This window comes from Somniosus microcephalus, chromosome 12 (genome assembly GCF_052327205.1).
Source record: "Somniosus microcephalus isolate GS21.2 chromosome 12, FLI_Smic_1.0, whole genome shotgun sequence".
Lineage (NCBI taxonomy): Eukaryota > Metazoa > Chordata > Chondrichthyes > Squaliformes > Somniosidae > Somniosus > Somniosus microcephalus.
In genome coordinates this window covers 215,376,539-215,403,397 of record NC_140998.1, presented here as the reverse complement: position 1 = coordinate 215,403,397, position 26,859 = coordinate 215,376,539, and the positions used below count along the sequence as shown (strand labels likewise).

Here is a 26,859-nt window from a genome sequence, read left to right as displayed (position 1 = left end):
GACAATGGGATTAGATTAGACAGGGCTTGATGGCCGGCGTGGACACGATGGGCCGAAGGGCCTCTTTCTGCGCTGTATAGCCCTATGACTATGACTATAATAAGATCATGGCTGATCCGATTTTGGCCTCAACTCCACTTCCCTGCCCGCTCCCCATACCCCTCGACTCCCCCTGTTGCTCAAATGTCCGTCAATCTCCACCTTGAATATATTCACTGACTCCGCCTCCACAGCTCTCTGGGGAAGAGAATTCCAAAGATTCTCGACCCTCAGAGAAGAAATTCCTCCTCATCTCCGTCTTAAATGGGCGACCCCTTATTCTGAGACTGTGCCCCCTCGTTCTACATAGAAACATAGAAGATAGGAGCAGGAGTAGGCCATTCGGCCCCTCGAGCCTGCTCCACCATCCAATGAGATCATGGCTGATCATCCAAATTCAGTACCCTGTCCCTGCTTTCTCCCCATATCCCTTGATCCCATCAGCCTTAAGAAATGTATCTAACTCCTTCTTGAATATATTTAATGAATTGGCCTCAACTGCCTTCTGTGGTAGAGAATTCCACAGGTTCACCACCCTCTGGGTGAAGAAATTCCTCCTCATTTCTGTCCTAAATGGCTTACCCCTTATCCTTAGACTGTGACCCCTGGTTCTGGGCTCGCCCGCCATCGGGAACATCCTTCCTGCATCCAGTCTGTCTAGACCTGTTAGAATTTGATAAGTTTTATTTGTGTCTTAACTTGTCCCATTACCATCACCTTTCGCCTCGCACCATCATCCCTTCTGTCATTTAATCTCTCCTGCCTTCCACCCTATCACAGACCTTCCCTTTAGTTCTTTCCTCCCCCTTTCCCTGCCTCTGCACTCGCTTAAACCCTGTTACATCTCCAACTTTTTCCAGTTCTGACGAAAGCTCATCGACCTGGAACGTTAACTCTGCGGAAGCTGCCTGACCCGGCTGAGTGTTTCCAGCATTTGCCGCTTATATTTCAGGTTTCCAGCCTCCGCAGTATTTTGCTGCGGTCAAACTGTAGTCGTTGCGCTGCATCAGCCGTGTGAATGAAGCAGCGCGCCAAGCCCCCTGGGCAAAGCCTCGCTCACGACACTGTGCCCCTTTGATTGAAATGGTACAGTACTTGAGAATAATCGGTTAACGAGACAGCCGGTAGATGAAGAGACACCACTCCCGATCCTCACCGTGATCCACCAGCCAGGCCATGCAGAGCGAGTTCAGCTTCTCGTTGAAGAACTCCACACCCTGCGGAGATAAGGGGGGGGGGGGCGGCATGTTTAAAGGGGGACCTTTGGCGCCACGCAACGCACATTTAAAGGTCTTCGCGCTCGCCTCAATGTCCGTCGGTCGCTGTTCGCCCCCCCCCCCCCACTCACCGTTCCGCTTGCCGCCAGTCTCTAGTACCACTGGAGTTTGATGCCAGGGTACAGAGCGATGCCCCTGGGTGATGCCAGGGCACAGAGCGATGCCCCTGAGTGATGCCAGGGTACAGAGCGATGCCCCTGGGTGATGCCAGGGTACAGAGCGATGCCCCTGGGTGATGCCAGGGTACAGAGCGATGCCCCTGGGTGATGCCAGGGTACAGAGCGATGCCCCTGGGTGATGCCAGGGTACAGAGCGATGCCCCTGGGTGATGCCAGGGTACAGAGCGATGCCCCTGGGTGATGCCAGGGTACAGAGCGATGCCCCTGGGTGATGCCAGGGTACAGAGCGATGCCCCTGGGTGATGCCAGGGTACAGAGCGATGCCCCTGGGTGATGCCAGGGTACAGAGCGATGCCCCTGGGTGATGCCAGGGTACAGAGCGATGCCCCTGGGTGATGCCAGGGTACAGAGCGATGACCCTGGGTGATGCCAGGGTACAGAGCGATGCCCCTGGGTGATGCCAGGGTACAGAGCGATGCCCCTGGGTGATGCCAGGGTACAGAGCGATGACCCTGGGTGATGCCAGGGTAGAGCGATGACCCTGGGGGATGCCAGTGTACAGAGCGATGCCCCTGGGTGATGCCAGGGTAGAGCGATGACCCTGGGGGATGCCAGTGTACAGAACGATGCCCCTGGGTGATGCCAGGGTAGAGCGATGCCCCTGGGTGATGCCAGGGTAGAGCGATGCCCCTGGGTGATGCCAGTGTACAGAGCGATGACCCTGGGTAATGCCAGGGTACAGAGCGATGACCCTGGGTAATGCCAGGGTACAGAGCGATGCCCCTGGGTGATGCCAGGGTACAGAGCGATGACCCTGGGTAATGCCAGGGTACAGAGCGATGACCCTGGGTAATGCCAGGGTACAGAGCGATGCCCCTGGGTGATGCCAGTGTACAGAGCGATGCCCCTGGGTGATGCCAGTGTACAGAGCGATGCCCCTGGGTGATGCCAGTGTACAGAGCGATGCCCCTGGGTGATGCCAGTGTACAGAGCGATGACCCTGGGTGATGCCAGGGTACAGAGCGATGACCCTGGGTAATGCCAGGGTACAGAGCGATGACCCTGGGTAATGCCAGGGTACAGAGCGATGCCCCTGGGTGATGCCAGTGTACAGAGCGATGCCCCTGGGTGATGCCAGTGTACAGAGCGATGCCCCTGGGTGATGCCAGTGTACAGAGCGATGACCCTGGGTAATGCCAGGGTACAGAACCGCCTCTACACCCTTACGCTGCTGTAGCAGGCAATTCAACACAGACAGCAGAAAGTTTTACCTAAAGACAGACAGACTCCCATTTCTCCAGCGCCTTTCACCACCTCAGGACATCCCAAAGCGCTTCACAGCCACTGCAGTACTTTTTTTGAGGTATGGTCACTGTTGTAATGTGGGAAACGCGGCAGACAAATTACGAAAGCAACGGTGACAAAACAGCTAGCTCCATTCATTTAGCCTTCAGACGAGACGTTAAACCGAGGCCCCGTCTGCCCTCTCAGGCAGGCTAAAAGATCCCACGGGCCACTATTTTGAAAGAGAGCAGGGGGCGTTCTCCCCGATGCCCCGAGGCCAATATTTATCTCTCAACCAACATCAATAAAAACAGATGGTCTGGTCATTATCACATTGCTGTTTGTGGGAGCTTGCTGTGCGCAAATTGGCTGCCGCGTTTCCTACATTACAACAGTGACCACACTTCAAAAAAAAGTCCTTCATTGGCTGTAAAGGCTTTGGGGCGTCCTGAGGTGGGGAAAGGCGCTGGGATGCAAGACCTTCTTTCTTACCTAACTGAATCGGATCAAATTCTTACCAGCTGCCCTGCCAACAGGGGCATGTACTCGATGATGGCCAAACGCACGCGCCACTTGGCGTCCTCTGCCAGCTCGACGATGGCGGGCAGGAGGGACTGAGAGAGCTGCCTGATGCCGATCACCTCGTTCACACAGTCCAGGTTGGAAATGATGTTCAGTCGCACCTCTGGGCACTGCGGGGAGAGAGAGAGAAAGCGAGAGCGAGAGAGCCCGAGAGCGAGAGAGCCCGAGAGCGAGGGCCCGAGAGCGAGAGAGCCCGAGAGCGAGGGCCCGAGAGCGAGAGCGCCCGAGAGCGAGAGAGCCCGAGAGCGAGAGAGCCCGAGAGCGAGAGAGCCCGAGAGCGAGAGAGCCCGAGAGCGAGAGAGCCCGAGAGCGAGAGAGCCCGAGAGCGAGAGCGAGAGCGAGAGCCCGAGAGCGAGAGAGCCCGAGAGCGAGAGAGCCCGAGAGCGAGAGAGCCCGAGAGCGAGAGAGCCCGAGAGCGAGAGCCCGAGAGCGAGAGAGCCCGAGAGCGAGAGCCCGAGAGCGAGAGAGCCCGGAGAGCGAGGTGCACACAAAGAGGTCAGAGGCAGGAAAACAAAGGTGCAAGACATGGATGTCAAACCATCTCACACAATCTGTCGTCAACACACTGAACATTCTTTTATTTTACGCAGCAAGTTGTTGTTGCGGGCTTAACAAGGTCAATCAGGGGAGAATCGGGTGGGTTGGCTAGAACTCGATGGAGGCGGGACCACAAACTCAAAAAGTGGGAGACCCGCCTCCTGCTCGCCTCCATTGATAAAATCCAGCCCACTCTCTCTCTGACCCCAATGGGACCATTACTCCACTAGCGGTGGGAGAGCCACCGTGGGGGAGGCCTCGGACTCCCGACTCCATCCAAAGCCAACGGGACGCCCCGTTCCCGACACCGCCGGCCCTCTCGGGATCGGCTGAACGACTCACCTCGTCCTTCAGCTGTGACAGGAAGAGCGGCAAGAGGTGCTCAATGGTGTTTTCCTTTCCCAGGATAGGAGAGAGCCCCATGATGACGGACGCCAGAGCTGACTTCACATGCTCGTTGCCGTCTGCGACGAGCTCCTGGTTGAGGACAGCAGACATGGTAAGTAAATCATCTGACATACAGAGTAAACCTTCCTCTACACTGTCCCATCAAACACTCCCAAGGCAGGTACAGCATGGGTTAGATACAGAGTAAAGCTCCCTCTACACTGTCCCATCAAACACTCCCAGGGCAGGTACAGCATGGGTTAGATACAGAGTAAAGCTCCCTCTACACTGTCCCATCAAACACTCCCAGGGCAGGTACAGCACGGGGTTAGATACAGAGTAAAGCTCCCTCTACACTGTCCCATCAAACACTCCCAGGGCAGGTACAGCATGGGTTAGATTACAGAGTAAAGCTCCCTCTACACTGTCCCATCAAACACTCCCAGGGCAGGTACAGCACGGGGTTAGATACAGAGTATAGCTCCCTCTACACTGTCCCATCAAACACTCCCAGGGCAGGTACAGCACAGGTTAGATACAGAGTAAAGCTCCCTCTACACTGTCCCAGCAAACACTCCCAGGGCAGGTACAGCACGGGTTAGATACAGAGTAAAGCTCCCTCTACACTGTCCCGTCAAACACTCCCAGGAAAGCTTACCTTAACACAGGGTAGGATCTGCGACAGGATGATCTGCTGCCGGCTGTCTGCAGCCAGTCTCTCGCTGAACTCTGAAAGTAAAGAAATCAATTCACTTTGCACTCGTTTCTGAATATTTCAATCATATCTTACATTGGAACCAACACGTCACTGAATAAAGAAGGGACAGGAAGGATTACTCTCAACAGAATTGTTGAGATAATTCGTCACAAAGTCGTGGGTTCGAGTCCCCACTCGAGACTTGACCCCATAATCCAGTGCCGCACCGCCGGAGGGGCGCTACCGAGGGAGCGCCGCACCGCTGGAGGGGCGCTACCGAGGGAGCGTGATGATCCGGTCATTTATCACACTGCTGTTTGTGGGAGCTTGCTGTGCGGAAATTGGCTGCCGCGTTTCCTACATTACAACAGTGACCACAGTTCAAAAAAAGTGCTTCATTGGCTGTGAAGCACTTCGGGACGTCCTGAGGTGGTGAAAGGTGCTGGAGAAATGGGAGTTCGTTGTTCTTCTTTGCAAAGCATACTGACACAGCAGCGAGGGGGAGAAAAGGGGATAGGGGTGAGGGGAGAGCAGGGCGAACTGCACATTCGAAGGGGAGGTGGTTGTACAGAGACTTCTGAAATGAAGGAGTGGGGGAGGATAAGCGGGAGAGCTGATGGACGGGGAGACAGTGGACACCGGGAGGGGGCGTCAAGCTCCGTTTACTCGGTGGGCCTTGATAGACATCCGGCACTTGGTGTGGCTCACATTCAGCAAACAGGGACACACCAGGGGGGGGGTAGCGATCGGGGTGCGTCGCGCCCATGTGTTGGAGCTAAAAGCGACCCGGTCTTCTGGCCGCAGGGTCCCGTGCACTCGCTGGTTTTAGGCGTCCCTGGCAACTGCCTGGCATCAGCACGCGGATCAATTTACAAGCTGCAATCTGCCGAGGGTTCCCTGCCTCTTGGTGTGCTGCGGAGCTTTAAAGGGCCACAGTTCTTTCCCCCCCCACCCCCAATCGGGATCTTGGGCTTCATAAATAGAGGTATTGAGTACAAAGTAGGGAAGTTATGCTGAAGCTTTATAAAGCGCTGGTTAGGCCACAACTGGAGTATTGCGTCCAGTTCTGGTCACCACACTTTAGGAAGGATGTGAAGGCCCTTGAGAGGGTGCAGAGGAGATTTCCCAGAATGGAACTGGGGATGGGGGAGCTTAGCTACAAGGACAGGTTGGAGAAGCTGGATTTGTTTTCATTAGAGCAAAGGAGGTTGAGGGGTGATTTGATAGAGGTGTGTAAGATTAGGACGGGTTTAGATAGGCTAGACGGGGAAAGGCTGTTCCCACTAGTTGATGGTACAAGGACTAGGGGACACAGATTTAAGGTTTTGGGCAGGAGATACAGGGGGGATGTGAGGAAAAACTCTTTTACACAGCGAGTGGTGATGACCGGGAACTCGCTGCCGACGGAAGTGGTGGAAGCGGAGACACTCGATGTTTTCAAGGGGAGACTGGATAGGCACTTGAGGGAAATAAACTTGCAGGGCTACGGGGATAGAGCGGGGGAATGGGACTGACTGGATTGCTCTACAGAGAGCCGGCACGGACTCTGCGCTGTTATGACTCTGCGGCTGTTGGGAACAGAGGGACAGGAGGAGGCCGTTGGGGGCCCCTCGAACTCGTTCCGCCATTTCGAAGCTTGCCGAGCGCAAACTGGCTGCCGCGTTGTTCCTCAGTCATAACGGCGACTACACTTCAAAAAAGGAACGAGTGCTTCAGTGGCTCGGGAAGCGCCCCGGGGACGCCGGGAAAGGCGCAGCGCAAGCACGGGCTCTGTCTGCGCGGCCGAGTTAGCGCGGACCCTGACCTTTGACCTTGCTGGCGGCAGCCGCACGCACTTCAGCTTCGCAGTCCTTCATGAGGTTCTGAAAGGCTGGCACCAGGTCCTTCTTGGCGATCTCGGGCCCGATGGCTTTCTGCAACTGTCCGACACAACACACGGGTGGGGGGGGGGGGGGGGGGGGGGGGGGGGGAGAAAGAGAGGGACGGACACGGGGACAGGCGAGGGAGGGGAGGTGGGGGGGGGGAAACGGGGGAGAGGGACGGGAGGGAAGGTTAAAAAAAAATAAAGAGCTCTTAAACCTCAGCGCAAGCATCGCCCGTTACCCTCACCGGAGCGGAAAGGCTTAAATCACGAGGACAGGTCGCTCAGTCAGACCTCACCTGCAGTGACTGCGTTCAGTTCTGGGCACCAGAGCATCGCGGGAAGGATATATCTCGGCCTCGGGAGCAGCGCAGATTCACCAGAATGAAACCCCGGGGTAGCTGAAATGATACCTGAAGGGGTTAAATCACGAGGACAGGTTGGCACAGACTGGGCTTGTGTTCCCTGGAGTTTAGAAGATTAAGGGGCGATCTAATCGAGGTGTTTGAGATGATTAAAGGGGTCGATAGGGTAGAGAGAGAAACTATTTCCTCTGGTGGGGGGAGTCCAGAACAAGGGGGCAGAACCTTAAAATTAGAGCCAGTCCGTTCAGGGGTGATGTCAGGAAGCACTTCTTCACACAAAGGGTGGCGGAAATCTGGAACTCTCTCCCCCAAAAAGATGTCGAGGCTGGGGGTCAATTGGAAATTTCAAAACTGAGATTGATTGATTTTTGTTGGGGAAGGGTGTTGAGGGATATGGAGTTGATGTGCATATCAGCCAGGATCTAAGAGAATGGCTCAAGGGGCTGAACGGGCCTCCTCCTGTTCCTGTGTAACAGGCTCGAGGGGCTGAATGGGCCTCCTCCTGTTCCTGTGTAACAGGCTCGAGGGGCTGAATGGGCCTCCTCCTGTTCCTGTGTAACAGGCTCGAGGGGCTGAATGGGCCTCCTCCTGTTCCTGTGTAACAGGCTCGAGGGGCTGAATGGGCCTCCTCCTGTTCCTGTGTAACAGGCTCAAGTACTGAGGGAACGTCGCGCTGTCAGAGGGGCAGTACTGAGGGAGCGCCGCACTGTTGGATGGTCAGTGCTGAGGGAGCGCCGCACTGTCGGAGGGGCAGTGCTGAGGGAGCGCCGCACTGTCGGAGGGGCAGTGCTGAGGGAACGCCGCACTGTCGGAGGGGCAGTGCTGAGGGAACGCCGCACTGTCGGAGGGGCAGTACTGAGGGAGCGCCGCACTGTCGGAGGGGGCAGTACTGAGGGAGCGCCGCACTGTCGGAGGGGGCAGTACTGAGGGAGCGCCGCACTGTCGGAGGGGGCAGTACTGAGGGAGCGCCGCACTGTCGGAGGGGGCAGTGCTGAGGGAGCGCCGCACTGTCGGAGGGGCAGTACTGAGGGAGCGCCGCACTGTCGGAGGGGCAGTACTGAGGGAGCGCCGCACTGTCGGAGGGGGCAGTACTGAGGGAGCGCCGCACTGTTGGACGGGCAGTACTGAGGGAGCGCAGCACTGTCGGAGGCGCCGTCTTTTGGATGAGGCGTTAAACCAAGGCCCCCCGTCTACCCCCACAGCCATTATTTCAAAGTGCTCCCCGGTGTCTTGGGGCCAATATTTATCCGTCAACGAACACCCCTTAAAAAAAAGAGATTATCTGGTCACTGATCACGCTGCTGTTTGTGGGAGCTTGCTGTGCGTAAAAAGGTTCTGCGTTTCCTGCATTACAAGAGACGACACCTCGAAAGTAACTGGCTGTGAAGCGCTTCGAGGTGAAAGGCGCTGTAGGAATGAAAGTCTACCTTTTTCACAGCCTCTTTGGGCGCCTGGACAAGGTCCCAGCTTCCAATCTCCGGGCCTGTGCGGAGGAGATGTGCGAAACAGGGGGCGGGAAGCAGGATCAACCCCTAACCCCTGCCTGACCGCCCCCCGAGAGAACGCGACAGGTAGGACAGACATCTGACCCACGGCCTGAAAGGAGGAGCGTCACCTTGGATTCAGAGCAAGCACGCCACGTAGAAACATAGAAGATAGGAGCAGGAGTAGGCCATTCGGCCCCTCGAGCCTGCTCCGCCATTTAATGAGATCATGGCTTATCATCCAAACTCAGTACCCTGTCCCTGCTTTCTCCCCATATCCCTTGATCCCTTTAGCCTTAAGAAATATATCCAACTCCTTCTTGAATATATTTAATGAATTGGCCTCAACTGCCTTCTGTGGTAGAGAATTCCACAGGTTCACCATTCTCTGGGTGAAGAAATTCCTCCTCATCTCTGTCCTAAATGGCCGACCCCTTATCCTTAGACTGTGACCCCTGGTTCTGGACTCCCCGACCATCGGGAACATCCTTCCTGCATCTAATCTGACTAGTCCTGTTAGAATTTTATAAGTTTCAATGAGATCCCCTCTCATTCTTCTGAACTCCAGCGAGTACAAGCCCAATCGACCCAATCTCTCCTCATACGTCATTCCTGCCATCCCACGTATCAGTCTGGTGAAACAACAACAGAAAATGCTGGAAAAACTCAGCAGGCCAGGCAACATCCGTGGAGAGAGAAATAGAGTCAACGTTTCGGGTCAAAACCCTTCGTCAGGACTGAGAAACACAGGAAATGAAACAGATTAAAAGGCCAGTTTGGGGGCTGGGAAATGGGGATGAAAGAACAAGAGAGAAGTGAAGAGACATTAAGGAGGTATTCAAAACCAGACGAGATGATGATAGGACTAGTGGAGACAAAAGACGGCTCTAGATTAGGTGTGAAATGCGCTGCAGAATGGGAGACAGCTGCCATGTGGGAGAGAGAAAAAGGGGGAAGGGCCAAAACAAAGGTGTGGATAAAAAATATATAAAAATAATAGGGGCCGAGGTTATGATCTGAAATTGTTGAACTCGATATCGAGTCCGGAAGGCTGTAAAGTGCCTAATCGGAAGATGAGGTGCTGTTCCTCGAGCTTACGCTGAGCTTCCGTGGAACAATGCACGAGGCAGAGGACGGTGAGGTCCGAGTGGGAATGGGGCGGTGAATTGAAATGACAGGCGACTGGAAGCTCGGGGTCACCCTTACAGACTGAACGGAGGTGTTCCGCAAAGCGGTCACCCAATCTGCGTTTGGTCTCCCCAATGTAGAGGAGACCGCATCGTGAGCAGCGAATACAGTATACTAGATTGCAAGAAGTACAAGTAAATCGCTGTTTCACCTGGAAGGGGTGTTTGGGGCCCTGGACAGTGGGAAAGGGGGGGGAAGGTATAAGGGCAGGTGTTGCATCTCCTGCACTTGCACGGGAAGGTGCCGGGCGAAGGGGTGCTGGGGGAGATAGAGGAGTGGACTAAGGTGTCTCGGAGGTGAATCAGTCTGGTGAATCTTCGCTGCACTCCCTCCATGGCAAGAACATCCTTCCTCAGATAAGGCGACCAAAACTGCACACATTACTCAAGGTGTGGTCTCACCAAGGCCTGGTACAAGGCCACGCGATATAACCGCGATTCTCTCTCTCTTTCGGACGGGCGTTCACTCGCCGTGGCTCGGGCTTACCTCGGTGAACTTGTCCGCCACCATGTAGCGCACCCGCCAGGACTTGTCCTCCACCGCTTGGCGTAGGGTCGGCATCACCAGCTTCTCCAGGTCGTCGCGCTTCAGCAGCTGGGCGATGCCGACGCAGGCTTCGACGGCAAGCAGCCGCACCGAGTCCTGCCGAGGCAACACGGACGGTTAGCGAGGGGAAGGCTTCATTCAACTGCGTCACTTCACATTTTTCGGAATGTTAACTTTCCGCTTCTGCCTGTTCAGTGAGTTACATCCAGTCTAACCCATCACCATATCCTTCTATTCCTTTCTCCCTCGTGTGTTTATCCAGCTTCCCCTTAAATCCATCTCTGCTCTTCGCCTCAACCACTCCATGGTAGCGAGTTCCCCATTCTCACCACTCTCTGGGGAAAGAAGTTTCTCCTGAATTCACTACTGGATTTATTAGTGACTATCTTATATTGATGGCCCCTAGTTCTGGTCTCCCCCACAATTGGAAACATCTTCTCTACATTTACCCTATCGAACAACTTTCATAATTTTAAAGGCCTCTTTCAGGTCACCCCTCAGCCTTCTCTTTTCCAGAGAAAAGAGACCCGCCTGTTCAGTCTTTCCTGATCAGTATAACCTCAGTGTCCTGGTGTCATTCTAGTAAATCTTTTATTGCGCCTTCTCCAGTGCCTCTATATCCTATTTATAATACGGAGACCAGAATTGTGCACAGTGCTCCAAGTGTGGTCTAACCGAGCTATATGGAGACCTGCACTGTGCACAGTGCTCCAAGTGTGGTCTAACCAAGGTATATGGAGACTGGAACTGTGCACAATGCTCCAAGTGTGGTCTAACCAAGGTATAAGGAGACCGGAACTGTGCACAGTGCTGCAAGTGTGGTCTAACCAAGGTATACGGAGACCAGAACTGTGCACAATGCTCCAAGTGTGGTCTAACCAAGGTATAAGGAGACCGGAACTGTGCACAGTGCTGCAAGTGTGGTCTAACCAAGGTATACGGAGACCGGAACTGGGCACAGTGCTCCAAGTGTGGTCTAACCAAGGTATATGGAGACCAGAACTGGGCACAGTGCTCCAAGTGTGGTCTAACCAAGGTATACGGAGACCTGAACTGGGCACAGTGCTCCAAGTGTGGTCTAACCAAGGTATATGGAGACCAGAACTGTGCACCGTGCTCCAAGTGTGGTCTAACCAAGGTATACTGAGACCAGAACTGTGCACAGTGCTCCAAGTGTGGTCTAACCAAGGTATACGGAGACCAGAACTGTGCACAGTGCTCAAAGTGTGGTCTAATCAAGGTATATGGAGACCAGAACTGTGCACGGTGCTCCAAGTGTGGTCTAACCAAGGTATACTGAGACCAGAACTGTGCACGGTGCTCCAAGTGTGGTCTAACCAAGGTATACGGAGACCAGAACTGTGCACAGTGCTCCAAGTGTGGTCTAACCAAGGTATACGGAGACCAGAACTGTGCACAGTGCTCCAAGTGTGGTCTAACCAAGGTATATGGAGACCAGGACTGTGCACAGTGCTCCAAGTGTGGTCTAACCAAGGTATACAGAGACCAGGACTGTGCACAGTGCTCCAAGTGTGGTCTAACCAAGGTATATGGAGACCAGGACTGTGCACAGTGCTCCAAGTGTGGTCTAACCAAGGTATACGGAGACCAGAACTGTACACAGTGCTCCAAGTGTGGTCTAACCAAGGTATACGGAGACCAGGACTGTGCACAGTGCTCCAAGTGTGGTCTAACCAAGGTATATGGAGACCAGGACTGTGCACAGTGCTCCAAGTGTGGTCTAACCAAGGTATACGGAGACCAGAACTGTACACAGTGCTCCAAGTGTGGTCTAACCAAGGTATACGGAGACCAGAAGTGTGCACAGTGCTCCAAGTGCGGTCTAACCAAGGTATATGGAGACCAGGACTGTGCACAGTGCTCCAAGTGTGGTCTAACCAAGGTATACGGAGACCAGGACTGTGCACAGTGCTCCAAGTGTGGTCTAACCAAGGTATACGGAGACCAGGACTGTGCACAGTGCTCCAAGTGTGGTCTAACCAAGGTTCAGTACAAGTTTAACAGAAGTTCTCTGCTTTTCAATTCTATCTCTCTAGAAATGAACCCCAGTGCTTGGCTTGCTTATTGTATGCCCTCATTAACCTCTGTCGCTACTTTTAGTGATTTGTGTATCTGTAAGAATACACAAAGGTATTAGAAGGATGAAAATGTAATCGCAAGACTTGATTTTATTAATATATAAATACAGTAAAAATGCATTCCTCAGTAATACTCAATTAAAAGCAGAGACTGTCTGTAACTGATAAGAAACATCAGCAGCGGATAAAGACGGTGCAGGAACAGAGAGTCCTGGGGGTGGACATACACATCTCTTTGAAGGTGACAGGACAGGTGGATAAAGCTGTTAAAAAAGAACATGAGATCCTAGGACTTTATAAACAGACGGATAGAGTACAAAGGCAAGGAAGCTATTGCTAAACCCTGTATAAATCCCTGATTACGCCTGAGTTGGAGGACCAGGGATGAGGGACTTCAGTTATGTGGAGAGACTGGAGAAGCTGGGGTTGTTCTGACGGGCGGTACTGAGGGAGCGCCGCACTGTCGGAGGGGCGGTACTGAGGGAGCGCCGCACTGTCGGAGGGGCGGTACTGAGGGAGCGCCGCACTGTCGGAGGGGCGGTACTGAGGGAGCGCCGCACTGTCGGAGGGGCGGTACTGAGGGAGCGCCGCACTGTCGGAGGGGCGGTACTGAGGGAGCGCCGCACTGTCGGAGGGGCGGTACTGAGGGAGCGCCGCACTGTCGGAGGGGCGGTACTGAGGGAGCGCCGCACTGTCGGAGGGGCGGTACTGAGGGAGCGCCGCACTGTCGGAGGGGCGGTACTGAGGGAGCGCCGCACTGTCGGAGGGGCGGTACTGAGGGAGCGCCGCACTGTCGGAGGGGCGGTACTGAGGGAGCGCCGCACTGTCGGAGGGGCGGTACTGAGGGAGCGCCGCACTGTCGGAGGGGCGGTACTGAGGGAGCGCCGCACTGTCGGAGGGGCGGTACTGAGGGAGCGCCGCACTGTCGGAGGGGCGGTACTGAGGGAGCGCCGCACTGTCGGAGGGGCGGTACTGAGGGAGCGCCGCACTGTCGGAGGGGCGGTACTGAGGGAGCGCCGCACTGTCGGAGGGGCGGTACTGAGGGAGCGCCGCACTGTCGGAGGGGCGGTACTGAGGGAGCGCCGCACTGTCGGAGGGGCGGTACTGAGGGAGCGCCGCACTGTCGGAGGGGCGGTACTGAGGGAGCGCCGCACTGTCGGAGGGGCGGTACTGAGGGAGCGCCGCACTGTCGGAGGGGCGGTACTGAGGGAGCGCCGCACTGTCGGAGGGGCGGTACTGAGGGAGCGCCGCACTGTCGGAGGGGCGGTACTGAGGGAGCGCCGCACTGTCAGGAGGGGCGGTACTGAGGGAGCGCTGCACTGTCGGAGGGGCAGTACTGACGGAGTGCTACACTGTCGGAGGTGCCATCTTTCGGATGAGACGCTAAACCGGGGCCCGTCTGCCCTCTCGGGTGAATGTAAAAGATCCCGTGGGCACTATTTGGAAGAAGAGCAGAGGGGAGTTCTCCCCGGTGTTCTGGGGCCAATATTTATCCCTCAACCAACATCACTAAAACAGATGATCTGGGTCATTACCACATTGCTGTCTGTGGGAGCTTGCTGTGCGCAAATTGGCGGCCGCGTTTCCCACATTACAACAGTGTCCACACTTCAAAAAAGCCCTTCATTGGCTGTGACGCGCTTTGGGACGTCCTGAGGTGGTGAAAAGCGCTGGAGAAAGGCCAGTCTTTCTCTCGAAATGTCCAACCTATTACTGTCTCTAATCTGTGAGGAGGGCGAGGGAGGAATTGTCCAAACGGGTACCTGCTCGTCGGAGGCCAGGGTCGTGAACATGGGGATGATCTCAGCCTTCACGTTCTCCAGCTCCAGGACCTTGGCCAGCTCGCCCAGTTTGGAAGCGGCCGCTCGCCTCACCATGGGAGTGTCGTCCGTGCACAGGTTCTTGAAGTTCCTGCAGCGGGTATTGGGGGGCGGAGGGCAGTAAGGCGCCAAAAAAAATCAGGATAGAGGGAAAAGGAAGAAAACAAACAGAAAATGTTGAACACGCACAGCGAGTCGGTTAGTAGAAGTAAGCGCATGTTTCTGTCTGAGACTCTTTGCCAGAACTTTTGTGGTAAACCACTGTTTGTATTCCACTGTGTACATGCCTGGACATGCCTCGGCTGACTCCTCCCACAAGTCCTAGTATAAAGGTGACTGCTCCCCAGCCCTTTGTATTTCTGGACCGGTCGACCACTCGAGGCAGACCTTCATTCTTTTGTTAATAAAAGCCTTTAGTTACTCTCTTAACTCTCAGTCTTTTATGAGTAATTGATAGCGCATCAACTTTGTTTCACATTGAGTTTACAGCACAGAAACAAGCCATTCGGCCCAACTGCTCCGTGCTGCACACCAGCCTCCTCCCACCCCTCTTCATCTCACCCCATCCACACCAGCCTCCTCCCACCCCTCTTCATCTCACCCCATCAACACCAGCCTCCTCCCACCCCTCCATCTCACCCCATCCACACCAGCCTCCTCCCACCCCTCTTCATCTCACCCCATCAACACCAGCCTCCTCCCACCCCTCTTCATCTCACCCCGTCAACACCAGCCTCCTCCCACCCCTCTTCATCTCACCCCATCCACACCAGCCTCCTCCCACCCCTCTTCATCTCACCCCATCAACACCAGCCTCCTCCCACCCCTCTTCATCTCACCCCATCCACACCAGCCTCCTCCCACCCCTCTTCATCTCACCCCATCAACACCAGCCTCCTCCCACCCCTCTTCATCTCACCCTATCACCATATCCTTCTATTCCTTTCTCCCTCATGTGTTTATCCAGCTTCCCCTTAAATGCATCTATGGTATTCAAGGACTCCAAGTGTTAAGTTACGAGGAGAGATGACAGAAACTAGGGTTGCATTCCCTGGAATTTAGAAGGTTAAAGGGTGAATTGAGGACCTTTCAGGAGTGAAGTTAGGAAACACTTCGACACACAAAGGGTGGTAGAAGTTTGGAACTCTCTTCCACAAACAGCAATTGATGCTGGGGCAATTATTCATTTTAAATCTGAGATTGATAGATTTCTGTTAACCAAAGGTATTAAGGGATATGGGGCAAAGAGGTCGGTTTTAAGGAGCGTCTTAAAGGAGGAGAGGCGGAGAGGTTTAGGGAGGGAATTGCAGAGCTCGGGGCCCAGGCAGCTGAAGGCACGGCCGCCAATGGTGAAGCGATGGAAATCGGGGGATGTTCAAGAGGCCGGAATTGGAGGAGCGCAGAGATCTCGGAGGGTTGTAGGGCTGGAGGAGGTTACAGATATAGGGAGGGTTGTAGGGGGCTGGAGGAGGTTACAGATATAGGGAGGGTTGTACGGGCTGGAGGAGGTTACAGAGATAGGGAGGGTTGTAGGGGGCTGGAGGAGGTTACAGATATAGGGAGGGTTGTACGGGCTGGAGGAGGTTACAGTGATAGGGAGTGTTGTCGGGGGCTGGGGGAGGTTACAGAGATAGGGAGGGTTGATGGGGGCTGGAGGAGGTTACAAAGATAGGGAGGTTTGTAGGGACTGGAGGAGGTTACAGAGATAGGGAGGGTTGTAGGGGCTGGAGGGGTTTACAGAGATAGAGAGGGTTGTAGGGGGCTGGAGGAGGTTACAGAGATAGGGAGTGTTGTAGGGGGCTGGAGGAGGTTACAGAGATAGGGAGGGTTCTTTTTTTTAATTTTTTATAAACAGTGCAGATAGAGGCCATTTCGGCCCGTCGAGCCTGCACCGACACATATCCCACCCGATCCCCGTAACCCCTACACCAACACATATCCCACCCTATCTCCGTAACGCCACGTATTTAATCCCCCTAACACTAAGGGTCAATTTATCATAGCCAATCAACCTAACCCGCACATCTTTGGACTGTGGGAGGAAACCGGAGCACCCGGAGGAAACCCACGCAAACACGGGGAGAATGTGCAAACTCCACACAGACAGTCACCCGAGGCCGGATTTGAACCCGGGTCCCTGGCGCTGTGAGGCAACAGTGCTAACCACTATGGGGGCTGGAGGAGGTTAGAGATAGGGAGGGTTGTAGGGGCTGGAGGAGGTTACAGAGATAGGGAGGGTTGTAGGGGCTGGAGGATGTTACAGAGATAGGGAGGGTTGTAGGGGCTGGAGGGGTTTACAGAGATAGAGAGGGTTGTAGGGGGCTGGAGGAGGTTACAGAGATAGGGAGGGTTGATGGGGGCTGGAGGAGGTTAGAGATAGGGAGGGTTGTAGGGACTGGAGGAGGTTACAGAGATAGGGAGGGAGGTGTGAGGAAGCCACGGAGGGATTGGAAAACAAGGATGAGAATTTTGAAGTTGAGGTGGTGGCGGTCACGGTTTCGGGAGGTGCGGAGTAATTCTAACCACCTGTTTGGATATGAAAGCCGACGGTGCTCATCTGGAGCGACGCGCGCCAACATAAGTTAGGAGGTAAATTAAAAAATAGGACCTCAAAAGGTAGCAATCTCAGGATTGCTACCAGTGCCACGTGCTAGTCAGCGTAGAAATAGAAGGATATTTCAGATGAATACGTGGCTAGAGGAATGGTGCAACGGGGAGGGATTCAAGTTCCTGGGACACTGGAACCGGTTCTGCGGGTGGTGGGACCAGTTCAAACCGGACGGTTTGCACCTGGGCAGGGCTGGAACCGATGTCCTAGGGGAGTGTTTGCGAGTGCTCTGGGGGACAGAGGAAAGGGAAACAAGGATAAAGGCAAAAGATAGGAAGGAGAAAAACAAAAGTGGCCGTCAGAGAAATCAACGGTTTAAATCAAGCATGGCCACAGTAAATAATAATTCTAATAGGTCTAAGAGCATTAAAAAAACAAGCCTGAAGGCTGTGTGTCTTAATGCGAGGAGCATTCGTAATAAGGTGGATGAATTAGCTGCGCAAATAGAGGTAAACGAATATGATTTGGTTGGGATTACGGAAACGTGGCTCCAGGATGGCCAAGGCTGGGAACTCAACATCCAGGGCTATTCAATATTCAGGAAAGATAGGCAAAAAGGAAAGGGAGGTGGGGTAGCATTGCTGGTTAAAGAAGGGATTAACACAATTGTAAGGAAGGATATTAGCTCTGATGATGTGGAATCTGTATGGGTAGAACTGAGAAATACCAAGGGGCAGAAAACGTTAGTGGGAGTGGTATATAGACCTCCAAACAGTAATGCGGAGGTTGGGGATGGCATTAAAAGGGAAATTAGAGAAGCGTGCAATAAGGGCACAGCAGTTATCATGGGTGACTTTAATCTACATATACATTGGGCTAACCAAATTAGTAACAATACTGTGGAGGAGGAATTCCTGGAGTGTTTACGGGATGGTTTCCTGGACCAAGATGTCGAGGAATCAACCAGAGATCAGGCCATCTTCGGCTGGGTATTATGTAACGAGAAAGGATTAATTAGCAATCTTGTTGTATGAGGCCCTTTGGGTCGGAGCGATCATAATATGATCGAATTCTTCATTAAGGTGGAGAATGAAGTTGTTGACTCAGAGACTAGGGTCCTAAATTTAAATAAAGGAAACTACGATGGTCTGAGGCGCGAGTTGGGTAGGATTGATTGGGGAATGTCACTCAAAGGGTTGACGGTGGATAGGCAATGGCAAACATTCAAAGACCGCATGGATGAACTACAGAATTTGTTCATCCCAGTTTGGCATAAAAATAGAACAAAAAAGGTGACTCAACCGTGGCTAACAAGGGAAATTAGGGATAGCATAAGATCCAAGGAGAGCACATATAAATGGGCCAAAAAAAGCAGTAAACCTGAGGATTGGGAGCAGTTTCAGATTCAACAAAGGAGGACAAAGGGATTAATTAAGAAGGGGAAAATAGAATATGAGAGTAAGCTTTCAGGGAACATAAAAACTGACTGTAAAAGCTTTTATAGATATGTGAGGAGAAAAAGATTGGTGAAGTCAAGCGTAGGTCCCTTGCAGTCAGAATCAGGGGAATTTATAATGGGGAACAAAGAAATGGCAGACCAATTGAATACATATTTTGGTTCTGTCTTCACAAAGGAGGACACAAATAACCTCCCAGAGATGTCGGGGAACATAGGGTCTGATGAAAGGGAGGAACTGAAAGAAATCAGTATTTGTTGGGAAATGGTGTTAGGGAAATTGATGGGATTGAAGGCCGATAAATCCCCAGGGCCTGATAATCTCCATCCTAGGGTACTTAAGGAAGTGGCCCTAGAAATAGTAGATGCATTGCTGATCATCTTCCAACATTCGATGGAATCTGGAACAGTACCCATGGATTGGAGGGTAGCTAATGTTACCCCACTATTCAAAAAAGGTGGTAGAGAGAAAACGGGGAATTACAGCCCGACATCGGTAGTGGGGAAAATGCTAGAGTCCATTATAAAAGATGTAAAGCAGAGCACTTGGAAAGCAGTGACAGGATCGGACAAAGTCAACATGGATTTACAAAAGGTAAATCGTGCTTGACTAATCTACTGGAATTTTTTGAGGATGTAACTAGTAAAATAGATAAGGGGGAACCAGTGGATGTGGTGTATTTGGACTTTCAGAAGGCTTTCGATAAGGTCCCGCAGAAGAGACTAGCGTGTAAAGTTAAGGCGTGTGGGATTGGGGGCAAGGTATTGACTTGGATAGAGAACTGGTTGGCAGACAGAAAGCAAAGCGTTGGAATAAACGGGTCTTTTTCCGAGTGGCAGGCAGTAACTAGTGGGGTACCGCAGGGATCGGTCCTTGGACCCCAGCTATTCACAATATACATTAATGATCTAGACAAGGGAACTAGATGTAATATCTCCAAATTTGCAGACGACACAAAGCTGAGTGGGCGTGTGTGCTGTGAGGAGGATGCCGAGAAACTCCAGGATGATTTGGACAGGTTGGGTGATTGGGCAGAAGCATGGCAGATGCAATATAACGTGAATAAATGTGAGGTTATCCACTCTGGTGGCAAAAACAGGAAGGCAGATTATCTGAACGGCAATATATTGGGAGAAGGGGAAGTGCAACGAGACCTGGGTGTCCTTGTGCACCAGTCCTTGAAGGTAAGCATGCAGGTGCAGCAGGCGGTTAAGGCGGCAAATGGTATGTTGGCCTTCGTAGCGAGAGGGTTCGAGTACAGAAACAAGGATGTCTTGCTGCAGTTGTACAGGGCCTTGGTGAGACCACATCTTGAGTATTGTGTGTAGTTTTGGTTGCCTTATCTGAGGAAGGATGTTCTTGCCATGGAGGGAGTGCAGCGAAGATTCACCAGGCTGATACCTGGGATGGCAGAAATGACGTACGAGGAGAGATTGGGTCGATTGGGCTTGTACTCGCTGGAGTTTAGAAGAATGAGAGGGGATCTCATTGAAACTTATAAAGTTCTGACAGCACTGGACAGACTAGATGCAGGAAGGATATTCCCGATGGTTGGGGAGTCCAGAACCAGGGGTCACAGTCTAAGGATTGGCAATTTAGGACAGAAATGAGGAGGAATGAGGGGTTACGGGGATAGGGCTTGGGTGGGATGGCTGTCAGTGTAGGGACCGGGTGCTAGGGTTTGGATGATCAGCCATGATCTCGTTGAATGGTGGAGCAGGCTCGAAGGGCCGAATGGCCTACTCCTGCTCCTATCTTCTATGTTTCTATGAATTTCTTCACCCAGAGAGTAGTGAACCTGTGGAATTCACTACCACAGAAGGCAGTAGAGGCCAATTCATTAAATATATTCAAGAAGGAGTTGTATATATTTCTTAAGGCTAAAGGGATCAAGGGTTATGGGGAGAAAGCAGGGACAGGGTACTGAATTTGGATGATCAGCCATGATCGCATTGAATGGCGTAGCAGGCTCGAGGGGCCGAATGGCCTACTCCTGCTCCTATCTTCTATGTTTCTATAACCGTCACCGAATGGCTGCTCTCCGTGCCTTGAGCGGATGGGATTGCACACTGCGCGATACTCACAGCCTGAGCTCCGCCCGGACTGTGTTGGAGACCCGCGGGTAGCAGACACTGAAGAGGCCGCAGGCGGACGTCCGCGAGGTGAACCAGTCGCCGCAGGCGAGGCGCTTGACCAGCGGCACGAAGTGGCGCTCCAGGTCGGCCGGTGAGTGCTCCTGCGAGACGGCGCGCAGCGATTCCACCGCCTTGTCCCGCACCACCGTCTCCTCCACTGTGGCCAGGCTTTCCAGTGGAGGCTGATTTGGGAGTGGGGGGAGAAGCAGCGTTAGACAGCAGCACTACAGATACCGACCGCTGCACGACAACGCGCTCGCAAAATTACATCTCAGCCCATCCACACCAGCCTCCTCCCACCCCTCATCATCTCACCCCATCCACACCAGCCTCCTCCCACCCCTCATCTCCCCCCATCAACACCAGCCTCCTCCCACCCCTCTTCATCTCACCCCATCCACACCAGCCTCCTCCCACCCCTCATCTCCCCCCATCAACACCAGCCTCCTCCCACCCCTCTTCATCTCACCCCATCCACACCAGCCTCCTCCCACCCCTCATCTCCCCCCATCAACACCAGCCTCCTCCCACCCCTGTTCATCTCACCACATCAACACCAGCCTCCTCCCACCCCTCTTCATCTCACCCCATCAACACCAGCCTCCTCCCACCCCTCTTCATCTCACCCCATCAACACCAGCCTCCTCCCACCCCTCTTCATCTCACCCCATCAACACCAGCCTCCTCCCACCCCTGTTCATCTCACCACATCAACACCAGCCTCCTCCCACCCCTCTTCATCTCACCCCATCAACACCAGCCTCCTCCCACCCCTCTTCATCTCACCCCATCAACACCAGCCTCCTCCCACCCCTGTTCATCTCACCACATCAACACCAGCCTCCTCCCACCCCTCTTCATCTCACCCCATCAACACCAGCCTCCTCCCACCCCTGTTCATCTCCCCCCATCAACACCAGCCTCCTCCCACCCCTCTTCATCTCACCACATCAACACCAGCCTCCTCCCACCCCTCTTCATCTCACCACATCAACACCAGCCTCCTCCCACCCTTCTTCATCTCCCCCCATCAACACCAGCCTCCTCCCACCCCTCTTCATCTCCCCCCATCAACACCAGCCTCCTCCCACCCCTCTTCATCTCACCACATCAACACCAGCCTCCTCCCACCCCTCTTCATCTCACCCCATCAACACCAGCCTCCTCCCACCCCTCTTCATCTCACCCCATCAACACCAGCCTCCTCCCACCCCTCTTCATCTCACCACATCAACACCAGCCTCCTCCCACCCCTCTTCATCTCACCCCATCAACACCAGCCTCCTCCCACCCCTCTTCATCTCACCCCATCAACACCAGCCTCCTCCCACCCCTCTTCATCTCACCCCATCAACACCAGCCTCCTCCCACCCTTCTTCATCTCACCCCATCAACACCAGCCTCCTCCCACCCCTGTTCATCTCACCACATCAACACCAGCCTCCTCCCACCCCTCTTCATCTCACCCCATCAACACCAGCCTCCTCCCACCCCTCTTCATCTCACCCCATCAACACCAGCCTCCTCCCACCCCTCTTCATCTCACCCCATCAACACCAGCCTCCTCCCACCCCTCTTCATCTCAGCCCATCCACACCAGCCTCCTCCCACCCCCCTTCATCTCACCCCATCAACACCAGCCTCCTCCCACCCCTCTTCATCTCACCCCATCAACACCAGCCTCCTCCCACACCATCAACACCAGCCTCCTCCCACCCCTCTTCATCTCACCCCATCAACATCAGCCTCCTCCCACCCCTCTTCATCTCACCCCATCAACACCAGCCTCCTCCCACCCCTCTTCATCTCACCCCATCAACTCCAGCCTCCTCCCACCCCTCTTCATCTCACCCCATCAACACCAGCCTCCTCCCACCCCTCATCTCCCCCCATCAACACCAGCCTCCTCCCACCCCTCTTCATCTCACCCCATCAACACCAGCCTCCTCCCACCCCTCTTCATCTCAGCCCATCCACACCAGCCTCCTCCCACCCCTCTTCATCTCACCCCATCAACACCAGCCTCCTCCCACCCCTCATCTCCCCCCATCAACACCAGCCTCCTCCCACCCCTCTTCATCTCCCCCCATCAACACCAGCCTCCTCCAACCTCTCTTCATCTCACCCCATCCACACCAGCCTCCTCCCACCCCTCTTCATCTCACCCCATCAACACCAGCCTCCTCCCACCCCTCTTCATCTCACCCCATCAACACCAGCCTCCTCCCACCCCTCTTCATCTCCCCCCATCAACACCAGCCTCCTCCAACCTCTCTTCATCTCACCCCATCCACACCAGCCTCCTCCCACCCCTCTTCATCTCACCCCATCAACACCAGCCTCCTCCCTCCCCTCTTCATCTCACCCCATCAACACCAGCCTCCTCCCACCCCTCTTCATCTCACCCCATCAACACCAGCCTCCTCCCATCCCTCTTCATCTCACCCCATCAACACCAGCCTCCTCCCACCCCTCTTCATCTCACCCCATCCACACCAGCCTCCTCCCACCCCTCTTCATCTCACCCCATCAACACCAGCCTCCTCCCACCCTTCTTCATCTCCCCCCATCAACACCAGCCTCCTCCCACCCCTCTTCATCTCCCCCCATCAACACCAGCCTCCTCCCACCCCTCTTCATCTCACCCCATCAACACCAGCCTCCTCCCTCCCCTCTTCATCTCACCCCATCAACACCAGCCTCCTCCCACCCCTCTTCATCTCACCCCATCAACACCAGCCTCCTCCCATCCCTCTTCATCTCACCCCATCAACACCAGCCTCCTCCCACCCCTCTTCATCTCACCCCATCCACACCAGCCTCCTCCCACCCCTCTTCATCTCACCCCATCAACACCAGCCTCCTCCCACCCTTCTTCATCTCCCCCCATCAACACCAGCCTCCTCCCACCCCTCTTCATCTCCCCCCATCAACACCAGCCTCCTCCCACCCCTCTTCATCTCCCCCCATCAACACCAGCCTCCTCCCACCCCTCTTCATCTCACCCCATCAACACCAGCCTCCTCCCACCCCTCTTCATCTCACCCCATCAACACCAGCCTCCTCCCACCCTTCTTCATCTCCCCCCATCAACACCAGCCTCCTCCCACCCCTCTTCATCTCCCCCCATCAACACCAGCCTCCTCCCACCCCTCTTCATCTCACCCCATCAACACCAGCCTCCTCCCATCCCTCTTCATCTCACCCCATCAACACCAGCCTCCTCCCACCCCTCTTCATCTCACCCCATCCACACCAGCCTCCTCCCACCCCTCTTCATCTCACCCCATCAACACCAGCCTCCTCCCACCCCTCTTCATCTCACCCCATCAACACCAGCCTCCTCCCACCCCTCTTCATCTCACCCCATCAACACCAGCCTCCTCCCACCCCTCTTCATCTCACCCCATCAACACCAGCCTCCTCCCACCCCTCTTCATCTCACCCCATCAACACCAGCCTCCTCCCACCCCTCTTCATCTCACCCCATCAGCACCAGCCTCCTCCCACCCCTCTTCATCTCACCCCATCAACACCAGCCTCCTCCCACCCCTCTTCATCTCACCCCATCAGCACCAGCCTCCTCCCACCCCTCTTCATCTCACCACATCACCATATCCTTCTATTCCTTTCTCCCTCATGTCTTTATCCAGCTTCCCTTTAAATGTATCTCTGCTCTTCGCCTCAACCACTCCCTGTGGGAGCGAGTTCCCCATTCTCACCACTCTCTGGGTAAAGAAGTTTCTCCTGAATTCACTATTGGATTTATCAGTGACTATCTTATATTGATGGCCCCTAGTTCTGGTCTCCCCCACAAGTGGCAACGTCTTCTCTCCGTCTACCCTATCGAACCCCTTCATAATCATCAAGATCTCCATCGGGTCACCCCTCAGTCTTCTCTTTTCTCGAGAAAAGGGAAGAACGAGGAGTCAATATAAACTAACTGGGGCTGCAAGGAGAGAGAGAGCTGGGAGGTTCACATACACAAATCGATAAAGCTGTTAAATCAGCATACAGGATCCTGGGCTTTATAAATGGAGGCCTGGAGTACAACAGCAGGGAAGTTATGTGAAACCTTTTATAAAACACTGGTTTGGCCCCAGCTGGAGTATTGTGTCCAATTCTGGGCCCCGCACACTTTAGGAAGGAAGTCAAGGCCTTGGAGAGGGTGCGGAGGAGATTGACCAGAATGGTCCCAGGGATGAGGGACTTCAGTGATGTGGAGAGACTGGAGAAGCTGGGGTTGTTCTCCTTAGAGCAGAGAAGGTTAAGGGGAGATTGACCAGAATGGTCCCAGGGATGAGGGACTTCAGTGATGTGGAGAGACTGGAGAAGCTGGGGTTGTTCTCCTTAGAGCAGAGAAGGTTAAGGGGAGATTGACCAGAATGGTCCCAGGGATGAGGGACTTCAGTGATGTGGAGAGACTGGAGAAGCTGGGGTTGTTCTCCTTAGAGCAGAGAAGGTTAAGGGGAGATTGACCAGAATGGTCCCAGGGATGAGGGACTTCAGTGATGTGGAGAGACTGGAGAAGCTGGGGTTGTTCTCCTTAGAGCAGAGAAGGTTAAGGGGAGATTGACCAGAATGGTCCCAGGGATGAGGGACTTCAGTGATGTGGAGAGACTGGAGAAGCTGGGGTTGTTCTCCTTAGAGCAGAGAAGGTTAAGGGGAGATTGACCAGAATGGTGCCAGGGATGAGGGACTTCAGTGATGTGGAGAGACTGGAGAAGCTGGGGTTGTTCTCCTTAGAGCAGAGAAGGTTAAGGGGAGATTGACCAGAATGGTCCCAGGGATGAGGGACTTCAGTGATGTGGAGAGACTGGAGAAGCTGGGGTTGTTCTCCTTAGAGCAGAGAAGGTTAAGGGGAGATTGACCAGAATGGTCCCAGGGATGAGGGACTTCAGTGATGTGGAGAGACTGGAGAAGCTGGGGTTGTTCTCCTTAGAGCAGAGAAGGTTAAGGGGAGATTGACCAGAATGGTCCCAGGGATGAAGGACTTCAGTGATGTGGAGAGACTGGAGAAGCTGGGGTTGTTCTCCTTAGAGCAGAGAAGGTTAAGGGGAGATTTAATAGAGGCGTTCAAAATTACGAGCGGTTTTGATAAGAGTAAATAAGGAGAACTGTTTCCAGTGGCAGGAGGGTCGGTAACCAGAGGACACAGATTGAAGATCATTGGAATAAAAAGAGAGGGGAGATGAGGAGAAATGGTTATGCAGTTAGTTATGATGATCTGGAACGCGCTGCCTGAAAGGGCGGTGGGAGTAGATTCAATAGTAACTTTCAAAAGGGGAATTGGAGAAATACTTGAAGGGGAAAAATTCACAGGGCTGTGGGGAAAGAGCAGGGGGGAGTGGGACGAATTGGAGAGCTCGTTCAAAGACCCGGCACAGGCACGATGGGCCGAACGGCCTCCTCCTGTGCTGTAGAAACATAGAAGGTAGGAGCAGGAGTAGGCCATTCGGCCCTTCGAGCCTGCTCCGCCATTCAATGAGATCATGGCTGATCATCCAAATTCAGTACCCTGTCCCTGCCTTCTCCCCATATCCCTTGGTCCCTTTAGCCTCAAGAAATATATCCAACTCTTTCTTGAATATACTTAATGAACTGGCCTCCACCGCCCTCTGTGGCGGAGAATTCCACAGGTTCACCACTCTCTGGGTGAAGAAATTCCTCCTCATTTCAGTCCTAAATGGCTTACCCCTTATTTTTAGACTATGACCCCTGGTTCTGGACTCCCCGGCCATCAGAAACATCCTTTCTGCATCTAGTCTGTCCAGGCCTGAGAATTTTATAGGTTTCGATGAGATCCCCTCTCAATCTTCTAAACTCCAGCGAGTATAAGCCCAATTGACACAATCTCTCCTCGTACGTCATTCCTGCCATCCCAGGTATCAGCCTGGTGAATCTTCGCTGAACTCCCTCCATGGCAAGAACGTCCTTCCTCAGGTAAGGCGACCAAAACTGCACACAATACTCAAGGTGCGGTCTCACCAAGGCCCTGTACAACTGCAGCAAGACATCCTTGTTCTTGTACTCGAACCCTCTTGCTACGAAGGCCAACATGCCATTTGCCTTCTTAACCGCCTGCTGCACCTGCATGCTTACCTTCAGCGACTGGTGCACAAGAACACCCAGGTCTCTTTGCACTTCCCCTTCTCCCAATCTATTGCCATTCAAATAATAATCTGCCTTCCTGTTTTTGCCACCAAAGTGGATAACCTCACATTTATCCACATTATAGTGCATTTGCCATGTTTCTGCCCAATCACCCAACCTGTCCAAATCGTACTGGAGTTTCATGACATCTTCCTCACAGCATACCCTCCCACCCAGCTTTGTGTCATCTGCAAATTTGGAGATATTACATCCAATTCCCTCGTCCAGATCATTAATATATATTGTGAACAGCTGGGGTCCTAGGACCGATCCTTGCGGTA

The 26,859-nt window shown here is 53.8% G+C and overlaps 1 protein-coding gene across 1 annotated transcript in view; it reads right to left on the bottom strand.

Annotated features, from left to right (window-relative positions):
• Positions 1–539: 539 nt before the first annotated feature.
• Positions 540–26,859, bottom strand: part of LOC147110093 (uncharacterized) — a 46,578-nt gene continuing 20,258 nt past the window's right edge. The window contains exons 4-11 of the mRNA XM_086004045.1: positions 20,375–20,607; positions 14,229–14,376; positions 10,307–10,462; positions 6,727–6,841; positions 4,884–4,954; positions 4,181–4,315; positions 3,238–3,411; positions 540–1,256 (exon numbers count right to left, since the gene is read on the bottom strand). Coding sequence (XP_085860171.1) covers positions 1,149–1,256; positions 3,238–3,411; positions 4,181–4,315; positions 4,884–4,954; positions 6,727–6,841; positions 10,307–10,462; positions 14,229–14,376; positions 20,375–20,607 — 1,140 coding nt within the window. The 3' untranslated portion in view covers positions 540–1,148. The remainder of the gene's footprint in view (positions 1,257–3,237; positions 3,412–4,180; positions 4,316–4,883; positions 4,955–6,726; positions 6,842–10,306; positions 10,463–14,228; positions 14,377–20,374; positions 20,608–26,859) is intronic.